The sequence below is a fragment of the Sphaerodactylus townsendi genome, linkage group LG04 (genome assembly GCF_021028975.2).
Source record: "Sphaerodactylus townsendi isolate TG3544 linkage group LG04, MPM_Stown_v2.3, whole genome shotgun sequence".
Classification (NCBI taxonomy): domain Eukaryota; kingdom Metazoa; phylum Chordata; class Lepidosauria; order Squamata; family Sphaerodactylidae; genus Sphaerodactylus; species Sphaerodactylus townsendi.
This window is the reverse complement of record NC_059428.1, coordinates 137,435,721-137,448,492: the sequence shown is the minus strand read 5'-3', so window position 1 is coordinate 137,448,492 and position 12,772 is coordinate 137,435,721. Positions and strand designations below refer to the sequence as shown.

General features: G+C 43.2%; 1 protein-coding gene across 1 annotated transcript in view; it reads left to right on the top strand.

Moving 5' to 3' along the window:
• RNF212 (ring finger protein 212) overlaps positions 1 to 12,513 on the top strand; it is a 34,793-nt gene extending 22,280 nt beyond the window's left edge. Inside the window, exons 9-12 of the mRNA XM_048494126.1 lie at positions 3,714 to 3,774; positions 6,980 to 7,052; positions 9,886 to 10,085; positions 11,868 to 12,513. Of these exons, the coding sequence (XP_048350083.1) occupies positions 3,714 to 3,774; positions 6,980 to 7,052; positions 9,886 to 10,085; positions 11,868 to 11,887 (354 nt within the window). The 3' untranslated portion in view covers positions 11,888 to 12,513. The remainder of the gene's footprint in view (positions 1 to 3,713; positions 3,775 to 6,979; positions 7,053 to 9,885; positions 10,086 to 11,867) is intronic.
• Positions 12,514 to 12,772: the final 259 nt, after the last annotated feature.

The following is a 12,772-nucleotide window of genomic DNA, read 5'->3' as shown; positions in this document are numbered from 1 at the left end:
TTGCAGGTTCCTATTTGCCAGACTGAATCCCTGTTCTCCTCCCCAGTTCACCACCTCCATTTTCATCCACCGCTGTTCTTCTTTTCAGTTGCTTTTGATCTCTTCTTGCTCCTTCTTAGTATCTTCTCTAAATGTTTCCCCCCTCTCCTGTTAATGCTGCCTCCTTCTCCCCCTCTAGGTTATCGTTTCATATTCTGTATCCCTTTAGTCTTCCTAGGACCTAGACCCTACTTGGCACTCCATATCATTAACATATACCCGTCACAACAGCCTCTCTGCTGTTCTTTCTGGATTGTCTCCTTTGGCCCACTTGTACTCTGCTTGTCCCCACCACCCCACCACCCTTCCCGTCAGAGCACTCCCATCCCTACCACCATTCTCATATCCATCCACCCACTATGTAGCTGGGGGTAATTTTGAATATATATATATTCTCTTCTGTTCATGCCTGATCCTGTTGTGTGACTTATGTTATTAGCACGACAAAGATTTTAAGCATTACGTATAACCAGATAGTTGCAGTTATGAACCCTCTGCTCCAGTTCTGAGTTAGGACAATGGATAAATTTCTGTCTAGCAAATTTCTATCATCTTGATTTCTTAACAGCTTAATTACTCAATGGGAATATCTTATGGTGTGGTAAAGCTTGTTAGTTGTTGGAAAATCAGAAAACTACTGAATCAGAACCCTTCAGGGCGACATAGATCTGGTGCAGAAGTCCTTAGCAGGTCTATCCAAAGTTAGTCCCATTTTGTTCTCTATGGCTTACTTCCAGGCAAGTGGCCTTAAGACTGCAGTAACAGAGAGCCCAACTAGAGATAGGACAGTAAACCTATTTGTTTGAACAGAGTTTTTCCTCAGTCATGTATCCATGGGGTGGAAGTCTGATTTGTGGCCTTTTTGGATTTAAAGGGGGCTTTTGACTCTGTCTCCAAAGATCTTCTGTGGAGAAAACTTGTTAACCTAGGAATTGACTGAAGACTACTTGCACTACTAATAGCCTTACATCATGACACCACCTGTCAAGTCAAATGCTCTCCTGATGGTATAATTCTCACATACCAATTAATCTCTTTTTAAGTGATCTGGCTTCTGGAGGATTCCTCACACTGCCCTACTTTCAATCATATGAGCATATCCTTCCTTTTACATGCTGATGACGCCATATTACTCTCCCGTACAAAAGCTGGCTTGAAACATTCATTGGCACGATGTGTTGAATATTCTAGTCACAATAACCTGACGCTTAATTTCACAAAGTCAAAAAGAATGGTTTTTGATTGCTCTTGAAGACCATTCAGTTGGCCAATAAACAATGAACAGCTTGAACAGGTCAAACATTTTAAATACTTGGATCTCCATTTTAATTACAATTCCTCTTGGGTTACCCAAAGGAAATTGGCTATTGCAGGGGTCAACAACCTTTAACACCCAAAGAGCCATTTGGACCCGTTTTCCACAGAAAAGAAAACACTTGGAGCCGCAAATACTTTTTTACATTTAAAATGAATATAACACTATATATATTCTCATGCAGGGAGAAGTTCTCTTCTTTGGGGCCCATTTTTACCCATCAAAGCAAAAGGGGGGGGGGTAAAAAGCCTGTTGTTTTGTACTTGATTCAAATGACCAGCAATAGAACCCCCGTTTCACACATTTCTCTTTTCTTGTGTTGAAAGACACTGATTATGCCCCCCCCCAAGAACCCCCTCAAATTCCACTTGGATGGTGGATCAAAATTGGTGCCTTTAATGAGGTTGTCAACTTCTGGGGTGGGACTGAACTCCCCCCCACCCCGAGAAAATGTCTGCCATGGAGGGTGGACTCGACAGCCATATTCCTCACTGAGCATGGCCCCAGCCCTGATCCCAAAAGCCACAGCTTCCGAGAATATACCTCCAAATGTCCTGGGATTTGCCTGCCGGGAGTTGGCAACCCACGACAACCATGGCTGAGTATGATCCCGGCCTTCCTCCCTTCCACGATCTGCAAGCTTACCCTCCACTGGCTTACTCAGAAGTAAACCTTCCAAGATCCACATGCAAGGCTTTCCCCATGCGCTCCTGCCCTCCTTGGCAAAGCAGAAGCAAACAATTCCCACCCACCCCCGCCTCCCCATCAAGCAGCCCTGACGAGTGCAACCTTGCAGGGCTGCAGATAAAAATAACTCCTTTAAAACTTGACATCGTCTTTCTCACCTGGACTCAGCCAGGCTGCCATCCGCCAGGAAAGCCCCTGGAGCTCAGCGGGGCTGCTAGGGGGTCTGCAACCCAAGGTGGTGCTCTGCTGCACACAACAGCCTTGGAAGCACACTGCTGAATTACTACAATACAATACAAAACCTTTATTGGCATAACAAGAGTAAATTACAGATGGACACAGATAAAAAGTACAAGATTTAGGGAGGATTATGGTTGCCATCTATAGTTGTAGTGTCGAAAATTCCAGTTCGTTTACAGAAGCAGTTTGGTAGCATAGCATAAACATTGTCATAGAGATAATGTTTGGGTGTTAGTTCAGTTATGACATAGGGAGAATTATGATTAGAAGAATAGACCAATGTACACTAGATTCTAGGTTTTACATATCCCATAGGGGTTCCTCCACTGGACAGCATATTTACTGAGAGGAGTTTAACCTTCCCTGCATTCTGTCCACGATAATACGAGATGCTTAAACTGTAGTGACTAATTACACAATGTCTTTATTTTTTAAGTAGAACTTGGAAAGTATGACAATAGACTCCCAAGAACCATACTCCCAAGATCCATACATGAAAAAGCAAGAGTATCACAGATGGAAATAAGCAATAGACCACATTTGATTTATTTATCATATTTTGTTTAACAAAATTATTTTAAAATTATATTAAATTCAGATTCTGATTCAGTGACCTTTGTTGCAGATATTTATGTTGAATATCATTGTAACAAGGAGAGAGTATTGCCTATGGTGTTAATTTCTCTTAGTGTCATGGCCTGCAACAAATAATGGGCTATTTTCCCTAGGATTACAGGATCATTCCCTTTCAGTAATTTAACAATGCAGACTTTGGGAGGGGCTTTGCTCATAATCGATGTTAATAGGGCTTCCCTCAGTAGTTTATATTTAGGACAGTGGCATACAATATGTTCCAACGTTTCAACCAAAGTAGGGCAATATGGGCATACTCTACCCGATTAAGAGAGCTTCTGAAAGAAGCCTTGTATAAGGGCAGAGGAGAAGACGTTACACCTGGCTCTAGTCAAGACCCAGCGTTGTTTAGGATCTGGAATTTGTAGTAATTGGCCATCTTACCCACCTCAGGGTTGATACCGAGGTACAATGGGGAGCATGATGTTGTTGAATTACTAGATTTATAAAGCAAAAATTACTGGATTACAGTTTGGATTTTAACGGGACCTCCTTTCTGTATTATAATTTATTCTGCTGAATTATGAATAACTGCAATTTTTGGATGATGATATACCTGAATTTTATGTATAACTAGTTGAGTTTTTAAAATTAATGTTGATATGTTTATAATTAATAAAATACATTTATTATAATTGGGTTTTTTAAGAGTTGACTGTGGCAAGAAATAGTGTGAAGAAAGGAGAATGGCAGTATTGAAGTCAGCCCTGTTGTGTTTACTGTACACTGCATAGTAAACACTATAATAGTATGAAACTGTTAACAGTATTATACTTTTGATATCTCTAAATATACTCAGATTGAAAGAGTGGCTAGACCAAGAATATCATTGATAAGCCCACCTCAGAATGGACATATGGGTAAGAATGATCAATAACCTATATTTGCTCAACAGAAATAAATACTTTGTGTTTTATCCTGATAATATATTGGCAAAAACTGTAGTAAAATTGTTTCAAAATCATGTGCAGGTTAGTTCCAAGTTAGGTGTATAATCTGGAATTTTATTATTTATTTATTCTCATTGTGGACAATGCAATATTTAGCAGCCATTTGCACTCCAGTGTTTTCTGTGTTGCCTGTTATAATGGAACGCTGCCACCAAATAAATGTAACGGTCACTTCTCCCCAAACATCCCACTCACTCAGCCACTCAAGGAGAAAACAACAGAGTCTCTTTAAAAATGGAGGAAAACTCTGTGGGGCTTGGAGTTAAAACAAATAGGCACTACCTCGTTCAGACTAGCAGAAGACACACTGACACTTTGGTAACGTGAAACAGAATTTAACTTTATTATTTACAGAAATGAACTGGCTTCTCAGATGGCACAGAGAGGTTACTTAAGCATGCGGTTTCAGAAAGTTTGAGCTTCTACTTCACAGATTCTTCAGTTTCACTGACACACATTTGGTCACACACAGGTGCCCACTGTGGGTACTTTCCCTCTTACTAAAGTCTTCAGCTTCTTAGTAACTAGTACACCCACTGTCCCACACTGCCTGCTGGAGCTTAGAGGATTCTTGGCTCCCTAGCCTTCCTCTCGTACTATTCCCTATTTGGGTTTCACTACCCCTCTGGACTTTACTCCGAGACTGGTTGGAACTGTGCACTGACAGATACACTCTGTCTGGATGCTAAGTTGCTTGTCACCTTCCACAGACTTAGATCCACCTCAGCTTAACAAAGCTTTTCACTGCTCAAAGAGCTCTTGCTGACAAAGTCAGACTTCTCTTCAGATCAAGATCCAATCTCCCTCTGACAGGCTTTCTCCTGTTTATATATAACCAGCACTTCTAGCTCCCCCTACCTGAGGCTCTAGGCAAACTGCGCCTTCTCCCAACCAATCAGGTGGTACCTCCATATAAGGAGCGTGCTTTACACTTTGGCTTGCTGTTGCTAAGGCCAGCTAATCTGCACCTTAGAAAACACATTAACCCTTCAGTGTGGGCTAATCTGTCACACCTGTCTTTTATTCAGACCTGATTTGTGACAATTCTATTTTGCATGTATACATTTGCAGTGTTCAGTATGAACAACAAATACAGTATTGGTATCTACCATCCCTTTAAAATGTCTTGTTTCTCTACTTGTTTTAACCAGTTCCTCTTTTCTCTCAAACCAGCCAGGTCATCCTCCATTCAAACAAAGCATTTATGAATCAGTTGTACATTATCTGCTTCCAAAATACTGGGGCAGCTGCATGTGTGCCGAAGTATTTTTTGTACCGCTGGGAGGGTGTGTTTCAGATTTGAAAGTGCACTGGCAGCTGACTAATGTTAGTTCTGCCTCTGGAAACACCCCCCTCCATGCCAGCACATGCATTTGTGGTGGGGGCCCATAGCCATGAGGGTCAGCTGCTGGGTTTGGGTGCTGCAGTGGACGCCTGCTGAGGTGACACCTTGCACAGTGCTGGTGCCACAGGCACTGCACAATGCTTCCGCCACTTTCAATGTGGCTTTAGCACCCTTCCCCTTCCCCGTCGGACTGTGCAGTTAAAGGTTGTAAATCACTGTATTGTCGAAGGATTTCACAGACAGATTCAACTGGTTGTGGTGGGTTTTCCGGGCTGTGTGGCCATGGTCTGGTAGATCTTGTTCCTAACGTTTTGCCTGCATCTGTGGCTGGTATCTTCAGAGATGTATCACAGAGGGAAGTCTGTTACTGTATCTAATGAGAAGGGAATGTCTAGTGGGGTATATATTGTCCATGTCCCCAAGTGGGGACAGTCAGTAATAAGTCTCAGGAAGGTTTCAAGAGCTTTATTTAGAAGTGTGTCAGCCCAACGGCCAGGTAGCTGAAACTGGGATTCCAACTCCCTGGCCCCAGTATATACCTTAAGGTTACAGTTTTGGTTCAACCCATAAAGCCCCCACCTTTGCATTCCCCCAATATCGGCATGAGAAAGACAGTACCACAGAAGCATTGTTTTGGGAAAGGCAAGTTACTCCCTGTGAAAGATAGATAAGGAGTACTCGGCAATCTCTATTGAACTAGTTGCATGTGAACAAAAGAAAGAGGCCCCATAGTCTTGGGGCGGCGGAGATGGCTGCACCAGCTGTAGCTGCCCTGTATACGTGCGTTCTGCCAGGCCAAGTATTGCGCAGGCCTGACACTACCAGTACTTAAAAACACCAGAATCAAAGACCAAGGGCATGCTGGGTTCATGGACAATGGACTCCACCCAGCCACAGGGTTTGCATTCACTAAGACTGTTGCTGCTGCAAGGAATGCAAATGTGAATCACTCCCTGGACTGAAAATCCCCACCCGCATTACAAAGCAGTCAACCACACCTTTGCATAGTAAGTTCCACCCAAACACTTACTGATTGTCGAAGGCACACTGTGTAACAGACTTCCTTCTGAAGATGCCAGCCACAGATGCAGGCGAAACGTTAGGAACAAGATCCACTAGACCACAGCCACACAGCCTGGAAAACCCACCACAACCACTTACTGATTCGTTCCCCACCCTGGGACTTGGACAATATATACCCCACTAAACATTCCCTTCTCACTGGACACTGTGTAATAGACTTCTCTCTGGGATACACCTCTGAAGATGCCAGCCACAGATGCAGGCGAAACGTTAGGAATAAGATCTACCAGACCACGGCCACACAGCCTGGAAAAACCACAACCACCAGTTGTAAATCACCTTAAATTGATAAATTCTGGAGAACACTGCTGCTAAACAGTTTTGTACTGGCAAAGCCTTTTTAAAAAATTCGTTTTGATTCTCTAGCAAGACTTAGGGAATCTCTTGTTATAGTGGTATACCAGAGGTAGTCAAGGAGTCATATTAGTGTGTGTATGGTTTATAAAGCTGTGCTCTATTTGTAATCATTTATATGGAGATGGTTTTTTGTGTTAAAATGTTGAGCAATGAGCCAGTCCTGCTGGTATCAAAAAACAGTAGATCTTACTGAGAGATCTGAAGGTCACTTCATGGAGATTGTCACTTCTAAAGGAATACATTTATTTATATTTTAGTAATGCATCCTCAAAAATCTTTCTTCGTATGTGTTATTGTATGTTCTAATATAATCAGGAATATTATTTACAGGTAGTATTTCCAGCAGAAGTTCTCGATTGTCTGGAATGGCTTTTTGTCAAAACAGTACATCAGAGTCTGTAAGGTAATCAGAATCAGACTGAAAGTACAGTTTACCTGTTGAAAGGAGATACTGGGAGAACATTAAACAAAATCTGCTTATTGTGTTTAAAAAGTAAATTGCTGCCAGCTGGGGTCCTTATTGAGCTGAAGACCACAATGCAGAATATTGCTACACTGTGCTATCAGAAGGGATTTAAATTCTCCTGCAATTTAACCAATAAGTTTTGACCCTTCCCCCTACACAGCTGTTGTTCCAGGAAGAGCAGGAGGGTGCTGATCTTTTCCCCATAACAGTTTGGAGAGTGTGGGGCTGGCATAACTGGTTGTGGTGGTGGAGGGTTGTGGTGGTGAAGAATTAAGCCATTTCTTCCCCTGTCCTGGCTTTGATTCCCACGTGGCACTCCCTTGGCTACATTTGCCTTTTAAAAATATTGGGCAGCTCTATTCATGGATTTGCCACCATCTTCTGTAGTTTGGCCCTTGGTCTACTCTGGCTATTTTACCTTTCCAGGGAAGAGACTGCTGTGCTGAAAGATTTGCTCTGGCTGCCCCTCTGTTTCCTTTAAAGCCCTAAATGACTTGGAGCCCAAGTCTCTGAAGGTGCGCCCCCTCCCACACTGTCCAACCCACAAGATCTGTTTTGCTAGCCATGCTGTCTGTGTCCTTCCCTTCAGAGGTGAAGCGAATGTCAAGTAGAGATGGGGCATCTTCTGTGGAGGCTCTTCACCTTTGTACTGACCTCCCTTGAGGCTCACCTGGGGCTTAAAATGCGATTAGGCCCTGCGTCAAAACATCGCCTTTTCCCCTGGGGCATTTCACTAAGGGACTTTATCCTTTTAGCTAGTTTATGTTCTACTTCTTGTCTTGGGTCTGTTTGATGGCAATTTTTACAGGTTTTATGTCTTTGACTTGTTTTTAATGGCTTTTTCAAAGTGATAATTTGATTTTACAGAGTTTTTACTTGTAACTACCTCATGCAGGACTCTAGAGAAGTGGCATAAAATTCCCTAAATAAAATAAATAATAAATAACTCCTGGTCCAGCTGCAAAATATTTTGGAGCAATATCTGAGTTCAAGGTGTCCGGCCCAGCAACCGTTTTTTGCATATTCACACCACCACGTAGATGTGAAGTGGATGTGCCTCTTCCCTCATTTCTCTTTTGCTATCATAAACAAAGAGTATTTACTACTATTTGTAGTAACTATTCTTTGTATAGTTTTAATCAATAATAATAAACAACATGATTTGTCTCAGTCACTTCTGTGCCAGTTATTTGCTGTCCACCTGATACTGGAAAGAATGTGAAAAATCATTCTGGTGCCAAAGACTCTGTTTCCATGACATGGACGAGATAAGATTGATTGTCTCATTTTCAGAGGAAGAGATCAAGAAACAATAAAAGCAAGCACATGGTTCCAACAGACCTCCTGATCTCCCTCGCCACATACCAGGATTCCTAAATGTGCTTCTACAAGGCCAACCCACTAAAGAGTCTTGGATAGAGATTGTAATTGTGTAAGGGGTTACTTTTTAGACAGGTGCAAAAAGCAGCAAAAAGCAACCCTTAAACTTTGCATTCTAAGCAGAGGTGCCACCTGGCCCTGGACAGGTCTTGACAGTGTGAAGGTGGGGAAAGCTTTTAGAAGAGGAGGAGCTGCTCTTGCTCAGGTAAAGGCAGAGGTGGAATTCAGCAGGTTTGCACCAGTTCTACCGAACCGGTAGCTAACTGGCTAAATCCCACGATGGCACCACCCCAGGGCAGCCACAGATCAGGCTGCTGGCCCAGAGGTGCACGGCCCGATCGGTGGCTGCCCTGTGGTGGTGCCATAGCACGCGGCCTTCAGGAGAGGGCCGGGAGGCCTGCTGGAGCGCCAGCAGGGCAGGCCACCCCAGCGTGCTTCACCATGTGTGCAGCCCCATCTGTGGCCAGCAGGCCTCCAGCAGGCCTCTTGGCCCTCCCCTGAAGGCCGCACCACCGCCAGCCCCTTGAAGCCGCTGCCTTCCCTCGCATCCCCCCCGCCCAACATCAGAAAGGGGAGTCGGGGTCGCAGCAGCCAACAAGTGTGGTGTGTGTGGTGGGGTGTCTGTGTGTGTGAACCCATGGTTGATCCAGTTGGATCCCACCACTGGGTGAAGGTCTAGAACATTTGGTGGCCAGCCTGAATGTAGAATCATTGGCTCATTCCGCACATGCAGAATAATGCACTTTCAAACTGCTTTCAGTGCTCTTTGAAGCTGTGCGGAATGGCAAAATCCACTTGCAAACAGTTGTGAACGTGGTTTGAAAACGCATTATTTTGCGTGTGCGGAAGGGGCCATAGAGTTGGAAGAGACCACTAGGGTCATCCACTCCAACCCCCTGCAATGCAGGAACACACAATCAAAACACTCCTAACAGATGGCCATCCAGCCTTTATTTAAAAACCTCCAAAGAAGGAGACTCCACCACCCTCAAAGGCAGCGTATTCCACTGTCAAACAGCACTGACAGTCAGAAAGTTCTTCCTAATATTTAGGTGAAATCTCTTTTCCTGAACCTTGAACCCATTATTCTGTGTCCTAGTCTCTGAAGCAGCAGAAAACGAGCTTGCTCCTGCTTCAATATGATATCCCTAAAAATATTTAAACATGGCCATCATGTCATCCCTTAATCTTCTCTTCTCCAGACTAAACAGACTAAACAAACTGCAGTTTCCAATTGTAACTGCATAGAGCACCACTCAATTAACTTCTGTTACAGGTAAGTGTAAATGTGTTCACTTGTAAATCATGTGGAGCAACAAGAGCAGCAGTATAGAAATATAAGTTACATAAATGAGCTATATACCATTATTCTTGACTGTTGAATTACTAGGTCAACACCATTAAGAATGCCAAGTAGAGAAACTCCTTGTGTATCCCAGATTGGATCATCACAAAATAATAAAATGTACATGTTGGATGCTTTTGGATTGGGAACTCTTCAGCAGTATCGGCGCACACCAGCATCTTCCCTCTCAGGTGTGACAAAATACCCCATCAGCCTTGCTGATCTTTTACAAAAGCAACATTTAGGTAAGAAAATTCAGTAAATGGCTTACAACCCCCTCCAAAGGACCAGGCACCCAAATGTGACACCGCAGCCACCTCGCCCCACTGTTCCCCTGGGGGCTTTCCAGCAGCATGGGGAGGCAAAGAACATAAAACTCACCACGTCCAGGAAGCCACCACTGAGCTTAATGGGCGTACACCACCAGAAAGATGGCGAAAGTCCAAAGCCCTAGCCGCCAGCAAAACGGGCAATGACTGGGTGGAAGCCAACTAGTGTTGGGTCCTCCCCTGAGCCATGCCCCCAACTGCCCTGCTACACTGGCATAGGGGGGTGGGGTGTTAGATTTAGTTTAGAGTCATGGATCTGCCCAGTAGTGTGTGTGAGTGCAGTTTATAGAAACTTCCCAAGAGATAAATGTAAAAGGTAAAACTTACATTTATTCAAGCATCTCCAGTTCACAGCTTTGTTCCAGGAAAAAGGCAGATAGAAAGAAACCCTAGTCTAAAGAGATTACTTTCCCTACGACAAGTGGGCACAACTAGCAGCCGCCATCACGTTATGTGTCGCGGGGTAAGGAGGAATGTCACTACAGTGGGGGAAGAAGCTCCCACTGTCAACCAGGCAGGGCTGCCAATTGAGGAAAACCATCGCGCTCAAGGTCAAAGGGGCTAGAGGACAGAAGTGAAGCCAGCATGGGGAAGAAAGGAAGTTAGTGGGCGGTCTCCTGGCCCAGACAAGGAGGGCAAACAAGAGAGGCAACATCACAGTTAGAGTGAGATACACAGCACCCTCCAGTGTCTAGGCATGAGGAAGTCGCTTATTCCAACATGGGGGTGGCAGAGATGCTGGCGCCATGTTCAGTGCCATGCCCCATCACCATGGGGAGCTGCGGCAGCCATTTGCATGCAGGTCTGCCCCTCTACCAGCACAGCCCCACGCCTCTCCCAACATTGGATTTGCCCCCCCCCCTTTAGATGGGGCTGTTAAATTTCTACGATGCAACATTAACATTGTGTTCAGTATTAAATTCAATGTGTTGCTTGTCATGAATCCGTGACCCTGACAGGCAAATATGTGTGCCCCACAGAATGAAAAAAGGGTAGTTACCTTTCTGTAACATGAAGGACCCTAAAAGCTGTATATTCTGCTGCTCAGCTCATTTCCCAACGTGGGGGTCTATCTGCTTGTTACATTCTGTGCAAACTATGCATTGCAAAGGCTTTGTAGACATACGTTATTTTTGCAAATACGCATAAATCAATGCATATTACCATAATGAAAAGTGTGTAATAGGGCATTTGGATGAGAAACTACAGTGTGGCTCTTTTTAATGCAGGCATGTTCTTTAATTTACTGGAACATACTTGCTTAGACCAATATATTTCTTACTTTGAACAACTGACCTTGAACAGGTTCAAACAGACCTTGAACAGGTTTAAAAACTAGTTCACAGAGAGAGATATGTGGTTATACATACATTATATATGTGGTTATACATCGAAGCATTACAGTTCTGAAGTGTTAACAACAGCCCTTTTAGAGACAGTATTAAAATGACATTTAATAATGGCTAAATTATCATGTTCTTGAGGCAGTAAACATTTGCAAGCCCTTCACATCTAAAAGTTAAATACTTTTAGAATTTTCAGGATAAAGGCACATCTTTAGGCATTTCTGGTTAAACATGAATACTACTCTTAATTTTTTAAAATTTTCATTACAATATTCATTAAAAATAGTTTTGTTTACAAATTCTTTATTAAAGTTTTAACAAAATTCACTCTGCTTTACATCTCTTTTTATAGGGGCCACTAGTCTTGGATAAAACTTATTGCAAAAATAAATGCACTTGAAAATCCTGTTCAGTGGAAAGAGAAGTTTACTGCTGTATGTTTTAAAATGTATATAAAAAGTATATATATAAAGAGGCTCACTACTGTAAACTATCCAGTTTTATTAAAAACTATTTTCAGAGAAACCGTTTTCATTATTGCTATTTTATTGTGTGTTTTTCAGAGAAAACAGATAGTGCTAAATTTTGCCATTATCAGAAAGCTTCACCCCACTATAATGTGCAATCAGAAGCTGTAATGAATTGTTAACACTTTGACCTTGGCCTTGTGCAGTGCCAGGTTGAGGGGGGTTGCGGGGGGAGCCCAGTTCATGGTGCTGGTTGTGAACATTGAAGGCCTCCACAGTCTAACGGCTGTGCCCTTACAGGAAGTTGCCTGGCTGGCACGAACCAGAGTTCAGGCCTTCTCCGTTGTCGCTTCTTGAATCCATGGAGGTCCTGCAGGGCCATTTTATCTGCCAGAACTTTCAGTGGGGTATAAATTGAATGTATTTTTTTGCAACGAGCGAGTCCTTTAGTGTTTTATTTTGTTGACTTTAAATTGTGATGTTTTTAATCATGATTTGCAAGCTGCCTCGATCCAATATATAAATAAACAAATGAACGAACAATGAATTTCCTTACTTTTTCTGACCTTTCTGACTGCTTGCTCCTGTTCCTTCATAGAATCACCTCCTAGGTAACTCTCAGAACTGCCTCTCTGATCATTGGCATGCTACCCAGGAGTGCTCAGCGGAGGTTCTTTCTCATAAAAAGAGGTATTAATTTTTCTCTTCTTATCAGTACCATCCTGGGTAAGAATTCTGATTGGCCCCCTGCCAGACTTCAGGAGGAAAATGAGCTCCAGCGAGATGGTCA